This window comes from Culex quinquefasciatus, chromosome 2 (assembly GCF_015732765.1).
Source record: "Culex quinquefasciatus strain JHB chromosome 2, VPISU_Cqui_1.0_pri_paternal, whole genome shotgun sequence".
Taxonomy (NCBI): domain Eukaryota; kingdom Metazoa; phylum Arthropoda; class Insecta; order Diptera; family Culicidae; genus Culex; species Culex quinquefasciatus.
The window spans coordinates 153,566,422-153,576,080 of record NC_051862.1 but is presented as its reverse complement, the minus strand read 5'-3'; the positions used below and the strand labels follow the sequence as shown (position 1 = coordinate 153,576,080).

The window sequence follows — 9,659 nt, the reverse complement described above, 5'->3', positions numbered from 1 at the left end:
CAGGACCAATTAAAAAATCCAGAATTGAGTGATATTAAGAGTGAGATTTACGAGAAAATCGTTTCCTCATTTATGTACATTTGACTCTAATCTACTCTCTTTCGTGGAGGAGAGAAGTTCTCAAGCAAACCGCTAGATTTTGAGTTAGGCCATGGGATCACAAATAATCAACAAAAAAATGATGCAAAATGGTGTAAACAACTTTTCAAAGTGCTACACTTTTTGCACAGATTGTCGGGAATGTAACCATGTTGATATTTCTCAGAATTTATTTTAAATGTATTTAAATTTAAAAAAAGTTCAAACAAGGCATTCTTTCAATTTTCTTCTACACTTTCTCCGTGAGGTGAAAACATTTTATGATTTATTTCCTAACAAAAATAAAGCATCTGAAGCATATGAACGCGCCGAAATTTCTCAAACAATCGTTTGCCTGTAATTCCCGGTACGTGCCCTGTTGATAAACAGGTTCATCTGGACGTAAACTGTTGATCGAACGATCACACTGTGCTTGTTCGGCGGATGCATTTGCTCGTAGTTTCCGTTGCCATCGGGTTGGTCTGCTCCCGGTGGACGTTTCCAGCTTGTCATCTCAATGTAGGAACATCCTCCTCCGGTTGTTGGGATTTCTTGGGGGGCTGTGATTACAGGCTCGGTGGGTGCTGGCTCTTCCGAAGTACTGGCTGGCTTAGGATAGTGAATTTCCTCTGCGACGGACTCGGATTCTTCAGGAATTGGTGGACACGTCAGGTTGTAGTATTCTTCATGATCGTCAGCTTCAGACTCTTCAACTGAATCTTCTTGGTCTTCAAGTAATCCAATCGGCACATCAACCTTGATGTCAAGAACACACTTCAACCTTCGAACGGCTACTACCATAATGAAAACCATCGCAGCTGCTCCAAAGGCGGCTAATACCAAAATGAGTATCCATATCCCTAAAAAAAACAGGTTATTTATGGAATCCCAGATTCAACACCAATACTCACCACTCGATGCAGTAGTCCTTCTAGTAACTTCGTGTTCAGACTTCCCAAATTCATCAAAAACAGTAACATTCACTCCATAATCGGTACTGCTCTTCAGTCTGCCCACAACTATCTCCTCAACGAAATGATCGTAACTTTCATTCATCGCCAGCTGCCCGTCCAAAGCCCGAACGAGAATCTGCATCCGCGCGTAGTAAGAATGTTCCTCACAACGTCCCATCATACGAACCGTCATCGAGTCCGCGCTAATGCTTTCGACGTGGTACTTGGGAACGGCCAACCGTGACGTCCGCGGTGCAACCACGCAGTGTTGCCAGCTGAGCTCGGAGGAGTAGTTGTCCGGATAGTTGGCGGCCACGGCAAAATTGAGCGCGCTGTCCTGGGTGGTGACGAAGAAGGCTCTAGCTGCAGGTAGCGTGACGAACTGGGTTGATTTGTGGCACGTTGCTTGCGATGTAAAGTGGCAGTACATTAGGGTGTAGCTTGAGGGGTTTGCCTTTTCTGGTGCGAACCAGGACACGTTGTAGCCTCCTGATTTGAATACAGAGCGGATTTGAGGTTGGCGGTTGTCGATACGAGGGAATATCTGCAATTCGTTGTAGGTTTCTGACTCGCCTTCATTGTTAAAGGACGATACCTGGATCTTGTAGTGTCCAATCAGCAGGTTGCTGAACGTGCAGGTTGGAAGATTGACCTTCTTGGTGAACCTGTTTCCGGAATCCGAGACAGCTGTAACTCGGTACCCAAACCCGGTTCCGTTATGTAAATGATCCGGGATGGGCTCCCAGAAAACGGATACGTTCATCTGGTCGGCGGTCCGTTTCTTAATGTTGTAGACTCCTTGTGCCACGGCAGGAGCTGTGATCGGACGATGCGCAGCAGTTTTGAAGGTCACCGATGCGCATTCAGACCAGTAAAGGTCGTCAAAAGGACGTAATACCTCAGGTAACACCTGCACACGAACTTCCAGTGTGTAGATTGTGTGTGGGATCAAATCTTCCACCAAATAGCTGGAGATCATTTTAGGAACGGTAACGAATCTTGAGAGGCTCCCTACTCCGTGTACTGAGATCAATCGGAATTCATACTTGAACTGGCGTAATACGTTGAGTTCCGACATGTGCCACGTCACTTCTGCAGTTGTAGCGGTCACTTGTGATGCAGTAAACAAGCTCGGCTTAGCAGGTCTCACGATATCCTCGTGGCTAACATTAAACATCATATTTCGTTCATCAATTTCATTCCGTACAACTAGCTTCAAGCTCGTATTCAAATCTTTCATCGAAAAAGCACAAGAACCGTTTCGGCTATCCCAATGATAAGATTTTAGATCCGATGATGTAATGCATTCCGAAAATCCAACCCTCGTAAGCGTGCCTAGCTTGAAACTTGTGTCCATGTCACACTTTATTTCCGCCGGAAACTGGCAGTGGATGTGGCGCTTGTGTTCCGATATGCAGACAAAATCATGCGGCGGAAAAAGCGCGGGTGGTCGCCCAAAGTATATTTTTCCAAGCGCAAGCCCTTGAGGCCCTTCAGGTTTGTTCGCTTTGCAAGAATATATTTTTCTATGGCAGGTGGCATTCTGTTCCACGTTCACTCTAGCGACGATCGTGGTTGCATTGAGGATCTGAAAAAAGAAATGGCGTGATAGTAAAATACACTCAATTGGAAAATTAACTAGATAATTTGTTGAAAAAAGGAGATTTTTCTACAAATCGATTGCGTTTGAATGACAAGTATGAATCAGAACAAAAACAATTCATTATTATTAAAAAAGATTACAAAATATCTACACATAAACATTCAAAATATATATATAAGGGTCCTGATGGCTCAAAATCCCTCCCTCTCACTCGCGAACTTAAATCGGACGCGACGCAAGCATGCTCTGCTGATTTCCTAACGTTTGTCATACCACACAAATCACTGCTGAGCAATTCTCTACGAAATCGGTCATTTTTTTCAATTTTTATTTTTGTATTTTTTTATCCAGCTGAAACTTTTTTTTGCATCATTCGTTTGTCCATATAATTTTTCATACAAATTTGGCAGCTACCCATACAAAAATGAAATATGAAAATTAAAAAATCTGCATCTTTTGAAAGAATTTTTTGATCGATTTGGTGTCTTCGGCAAAGTTTTAGGTATGGATAAGGACTGCACTGAAGAAATGATACACGGTAACAAAAATTGGGGATTTTAAATTCAACTTTTTGTCACTAAAACTTGATTTGCAAAAAGCACTATTTTTAATTTTTGTAATTTTCTGATATTTTTTATGGAACATCAAATTCCAACTTTTCAGAAATTTCCAAGACGGGCAAAAATCTTTGACCGAGTAATACATTTTTGAATCAACGCTGATATTTAAAAAAATCGAAAAATTGGTCGCAAAAATTTCCCTACTTCATTTTTCGATGTAAAATCGAATTTGCAATCAAAAAAGACTTCAGTGAAATTTTGATAAAGTGCACCGTTTTCAAGTTATAGCCATTTTTAGGTAATTTTATTTAAAATAGTCGCAGTTATTCATTTTTTAAAACTAGTGCCCATGTTTGTCCACTAATGAAAAAAATATTCTCTATATTTTGCTCTTTTGAACTTTGTTGATACGACCCTAAGTTGCTGAGATATTACCATGCAAAGATTTAAAAACAGGAAAATTGATGTTTTCTAAGTTTCACCCTTACAACCCACCATTTCCAAATGCCGACATCTCACCAACTAATGGTCCGATTTTCAATGTTAAAAATTAAATATTTGTGAAATTTTCCGACCTTTTCATAAAAAAATATCAGAAAATTAAAAAAAATAAAATAGTGTATTTTTTACAGATCAAGTTTTAGTGACAAAAAGTGAAATTAAAATCACCAAACAAAATTTTAACGTGTATCATTTTTTTTTCAGTGTAGTAATAATCCATACCAACAACTTTGCCGAAGACACCAAATCGATCAAAAAATTTCTTCAAAAGCTACAGATTTTTTAATTGTCATATATCATTTTTGTATGGGCAGCTGCCAAATTTGTATGGAAAATTATATGGATAAACTAATGATGCAAAATGCACAATCACAGAGAATTGCTCTGCTGAGTACTCTCTCCTATACTAGCCTACCGAAGAGAGAGGGAGCGCAAAAGGGAGAGAGAGAGTACTCAGTAGAGATTGGCCGATTGCGCTTGTCGCTGATTCAAAATCGTCTGCAATCGGTGGAGATTTTTCCTTTAGTAACTCCCGATTGGTTAAGCGCTGACGATCCAAGCGATTTGATCTGCACTGAGTGAGTAATTAATGATCTTCGAACTGAAATCAGAACCCTTGCTATTAAGAATAAATGTGTCAGAACCCTGGATCATTGCAAAAATTATAAAATCTCAAATCAATTTTTCATAAAAAACCACTCAAAGTTTCTTGAAAAGTTTTACAAAGAAAAACAAACTAAAAACAAAATTCTACGACCTATTTTCCTTGAAAAAAAAAACATCATTGTCAAAAAGGATAAAACAATACAACTTAGAACGATTCTGAAAAAAATATTGTACTTAAAGTCAAATCACTGAAAGATTTGCTAAATAAAAATCAATAATGATGTTTATTTCATACATTTCGACAATACAATCGGTTTTCAAAAATACAAAACCAAACAAACAAAAATTTTAGTGAGGTAAAAAAAGACTATTTACGGTTGTTTCAAAGAATTTATCTCTAATCTCATATTGATATGTAAAGTTTTGAAACTAGATTAACTAATACTTTTTTGAAATGGTTTTTAGAAATTTAAAGATATTTTGTTATATTTATTATTTCAGAAACCCTTACACAAATTAAAGGCAATCCCTAAACGTTTTAAATTTTGAAAAAAAAATCTATATTCAACATTTTAAGAAGCATAAACTGCTGTTGTAATATAAGCAACTGGACGCAGTTTCTTCTTTGCATGTATGATAAGAAATAATTTCCCACAGCCTATTTCTAAAGAAAAAGATATGCTTCCGAATAAATTTGGTTTGAGTTATGTTTGTTGTACATAGTGCATTATGCACCTGTAACAGTTTCTTTTTAAAAGTAAAAAGGGGAGCTTATCAATAACCGCAAGTTTATTTCACTTACCTCTGATGTAATGTGCTTACTTTTCTCATAAATACTCAAATGAGCAATGTTTTCCTCAGACGAAGCGTTTGTTAATACGCAAAACACACTGTAAGCCGTGGTGTTTTCTAAATTAATAACATTTGAGGGTTCAGCAACAATAACTACAAACAAAAACAAAATAAATTTCAATCGGTGTGATTCCCGCAATCCAAGCCAAACACTTCATACTGGCTCTCTTTTCCAAGCAAAAGCTCCTCTGAAAACTGATCAGTTTCAAAGCCAGAATCAACGTTACGAGCAACTTCATCGCGTGACTACACGTGCGCTCGGATATCCTTTTCCGGCTTCCGGTTATCCCAAGTTCTCCAAAGTGACGTCCATTTTACGCTGCAACAAAAACGGCGGCAACACTATGGTTTGTCGATTCTCGGGCTATACTAAACATTTGAGCTCTTTTATTTTTTTTGTTCAATCAGCTGAAGCGATAAGTTCGCGCCACGGCGCGTTGTTTTTCGCGCAAAATTTATAAAAATAAAGAAATTTCACTATCAAACCTAGTGCGATCTCCGGGAGTGACTCATGTGTGAGGGCTGGAAAAAACGCTTCTCGCGTACAGACTCGGAGGCTGTCTAAGCGCGACTGAAGGAAGGTTTAGAGCTTGAATTTGCATGTTTAGTAATAGATGCGTTGCGGTTCAGTTAGTTAATACTTGCAAGAACAACTGCAGTCTCGGAGAGTTGGAGAGACTCTCGATTTAACCCTCTACAACCTAACCCCGCCTTTAGACGGGCTTCGATCTAAAAAATCGCCAAAAATCAATTTTCCAACCGATTTTTGATCTTTAAAAAGCATTGGAAAGAAGAACTCTTAAAATTTTAGAAAATTTCAGGGTTGGAAGTTTAACTTGTTTTATGTGACTTTGCCAATGTTTTAAAAAATGTCATTTTTTTAGGGATCAACTTTGGCTGTGTTTTTTACTAACATTTCCTATATTTTAAGTAAAAAAAAGTATGCAGTAATTTTTGTAGTGTCCCAGACTATGCCTCTGTACATTTTTTTGCAATTTAAATGATGATGGTGCGATTCTATAGCAGAAAATGTGAAAAACATGCGAAAAAGTGACTGTAAAAACATGAAAAAATTAGATAGGCGAAATGTAATTATATTAGGTGGTAGAGTAGGCCAAATACAACAAAAAACAAACATAAACTAAACAAGATATATGCAAATTAAAATACTAAAAATGAAACAAGAAAAACATAAAAAAAGAGAAGTTAAGTTTTTCGTAGAACAAAAGTTGCTCAAAATGACCTCCTGAACACGGGAAAAATAAATATTTTTGAAAAAAAAATTTGGGCAGTAGAGCAACTCTCTACGAAATCGGCCGATTTCGACCATTTTTATTTTTTGTATTTTTTGATTTGGCTCAAACTTTGTGGGGGCCTTCCTTATGACCAAATATGCTATTTTGTGTCATTGGTTCACCCATACAAGTCTCCATACAATTTTGGCAGCTGTTCATACAAAAATGGTATGTAAATATTCAAACAGCTGTAACTTTTGAGTGAATTTTCTGATCAATTTGGTGTCTTCGGCAAAGTTGTAGGTATTGTTGAGGACTTTTGAGAAAAAAATAGGTACACGGAAAAAAAAATTGGAGATTTTTCCCTATGACCAAACATGGTCAAAAAAATCTGCCGCCGAGTTATGAATTTTTGAAAAAAGAGTGATTTTTGGAAAAAATTGAAGTTTCATGCAAAAACAAGTTTGACATTATTTTTTAATGCAAAATTGAATTTGCAATCGAAAAGTACTTTACAGATTTTTTGATAAAGGGCTCCGTTTTCAAGATATAGCCACCGAAAGTTTAATTTGAGCAAAATATTTGCAGTTTTTCAATTTTTAAAAATAGTGACCATTAGTGACCATTTCTAAAAATATTTTTTTTGAAAAGTTCAGAAAATTTGCTATAAAATTGTCTAAGAGACATTGAAGATTGGACCTCTGGTTGCTGAGATACAGCGGCTTAAAGAAAAAGAAACACGAAAATTGAGGTTTTCTAAGTCTTACCCAAGCATTCTGCGTGTATCCTCCAGAGCAAGCAGCAGTTAAGTGCTCAGTGCTCTAGAAGTTTTTTCGAATTTTCCGCCGCAATCGACCGTGATTACCCGCGAGTTTGCTCCACCAGCATGCCGAAGGCCGGCCGTGGCCGTGGCAGTTCGAGTGCGGCCTCGAAAAACCCGCGAAGTTCGTCTACCGGCCGAGTGCAAAAAGGTAAACAAAACAACGCCGCCGCGTCGTCCGCCATCGCGCAGGGGAGCGTGTGCGCTGATGGTTTCAATCCGGAGTTATTGCACGCTAATTACCGTGTCCAGGATCGCAGCCCTATAAGAAGCAGACTCCGCTCAGGTACTTCCGGCAATCTGTCGACCGGTGGCGCATCAACATCCGCCAACATTCCCACCAGTAACAAGTTCGCGAGGCTGAGTGACGAGGAAACCAACAACAACAACACCGACGGTAGCAGCACTACCGACGACGACGACGATGATAGACGTGCACGCAAAAAAGGTAGTACGACAAAAAAAAAGATAATTCTCCGAAGGAACGAAGACCACCTCCAATTTTTGTTTTGGATACGTTGGCGGACGATGTTGACGAGTTGCTGGAAGGCCTCCAATATAGTCTGAAAATTGGAAAATCGAAAGTACAAGTGATTACTTTCAACAAAAAGAATTTCGACCTGGTGGTGAAAGAACTGAAGTGTAGCAACTTCAAGTTCTACACATTCGATCCAGTTGAGAAGACCGCGGTTAAGGTAGTCCTGCAAGGCTACCAAGACCGCCCAATCGCCGACCTGAAGGAACACCTCTCGGGTGCCGGAATAACGCCACGGGAGATAAAAGTGCTCTCGCGCAAGACAACAGTCACAGGTACGCACACTCTGTACCTGTTGTACTTCGACCGCGGCACCGTCAAGATCCAAGACCTGCGACGGACTAAGGCGTTGGACGGTTTTTGGGTAAACTGGCGGTTTTACTCCAAAAACCCAATGGACGTAGCGCAATGCCACCGTTGCCAGAAGTTCGGCCACGGCTCGCGGAACTGCAACCTCCCGCCCCGCTGCGTGAAGTCCGGTGAAACACACCTCTCGGCGAAGTGTGCACTGCCGTGCAAGGCGGACTTGGGGGACAAGGCAGAGCACACCAAAACGCGCATCAAGTGCGCCAACTGTGACGGCAACCATACCGGTAATTACCGCGGATGCGTCGCGCGCAAGGCGTACCTCGAGGAGCAGGAAAAGAGGAAGAAGAAAGCAGCAGCATCCCACCCTTCTCAGCGGAATTCGAGCGCAACCGTTCCTGCAGCTGGACAGCGTACGGTTCCAGCGGACAAATCAGCGTTCCCTCCTGGATGGGGGCGATCGTTCGCCAGCGTGGTCGCTGCCGGTAGCGGCTATGCGGCCCAGCAAGAGGTTACCGGAGAAGATCTCTTCACCTTGCCGGAGTTTTTTGCTCTAGCGGGTGAGATGATGACGCGGTTCCGGACCTGCCGTAACAAGGCGGAGCAATTTCTGGCCCTCGGGGAGCTAATGATTAAGCACATCTACAATAGATAAAAAATACTGTGATCTAGTTTAAGCTTTTTCTATTTCTATCCCCTTTCTTTTGCAATTTCAGTAAGTTTTTTCTAATTTTTTTCTTACTTTTGGTAATCTCTTAGTCATAAGAAATAATCGTTCCAAAATGGATTGAGATTTAACACACAGCTGAAAGGAACTCCAAAACTCTGTTATGTACTGCGAATGAACTAATTGTAACATGATTATTCACTAATAAAACCGAATTCAATTCAATAAGTCTCACCCAAACAGCCCACCATTTTCTAATGACGATATCTCAGCAATTAATGGTCCGATTTTCAATGTTAATACATGAAACATTCGTGAAATTTTTCGATCTTTTCGAAAAAAATATTTTGAAAATTTTGAAATCTAGACTAGCATTTTAAATGGGCGTAATATTCAATATTTGGCCCTTTTAAATTGTTAGTCTTGATTTAAAAAATTTCAAAATATTTTTTCGAAAAGATCGGAAAATTTCACGAATGTTTCATGTATTAACATTGAAAATCGGACCATTAATTGCTGAGATATCGTCATAAGAAAATGGTGGGCTGTTTGGGTGAGACTTAGAAAACTTCAATTTTCGTGTTTCTTTTTCTTTAAGCCGCTGTATCTCAGCAACCAGAGGTCCAATCTTCAATGTCTCTTAGACAATTTTATAGCAAATTTTCTGAACTTTTCAAAAAAAAATATTTTTAGAAATGGTCACTAATGGTCACTATTTTTAAAAATTGAAAAACTGCAAATATTTTGCTCAAATTAAACTTTCGGTGGCTATATCTTGAAAACGGAGCCCTTTATCAAAAAATCTGTAAAGTACTTTTCGATTGCAAATTCAATTTTGCATTAAAAAATAATGTCAAACTTGTTTTTGCATGAAACTTCAATTTTTTCCAAAAATCACTATTTTTTCAAAAATTCATAACTCGGCGGCAGATTTTTTGACCAT

At 39.1% G+C, this 9,659-nt stretch overlaps 1 protein-coding gene across 1 annotated transcript; it reads right to left on the bottom strand.

Annotated features, from left to right (window-relative positions):
- Positions 1 to 379: 379 nt before the first annotated feature.
- LOC6031743 lies at positions 380 to 5,725 on the bottom strand. Its single transcript, XM_001842409.2, has 5 exons — positions 5,640 to 5,725; positions 5,314 to 5,472; positions 5,104 to 5,246; positions 990 to 2,619; positions 380 to 938 (listed from the first exon to the last, which is right to left on the bottom strand). Exons 2-5 carry the CDS (start codon positions 5,390 to 5,392, stop codon positions 418 to 420), a joined length of 2,373 nt encoding a protein of 790 aa, XP_001842461.2. The 5' UTR covers positions 5,393 to 5,472; positions 5,640 to 5,725; the 3' UTR covers positions 380 to 417.
- Positions 5,726 to 9,659: the final 3,934 nt, after the last annotated feature.

Bases quoted from the DNA above. Each gene is read 5' to 3' on its own strand.
- LOC6031743 (XM_001842409.2), bottom strand. From the start codon at position 5,392: ATGAAGTTGCTCGTAACGTTGATTCTGGCTTTGAAACTGATCAGTTTT. The intron at 2,620-5,103 runs GTAAGTGAAATA...TTCTTTTTTCAG, and splicing joins GTAAGCACATTACATCAGAG to ATCCTCAATGCAACCACGAT. The intron at 939-989 runs GTGAGTATTGGT...TGTTTTTTTTAG, and splicing joins AAGGACTACTGCATCGAGTG to GGATATGGATACTCATTTTG.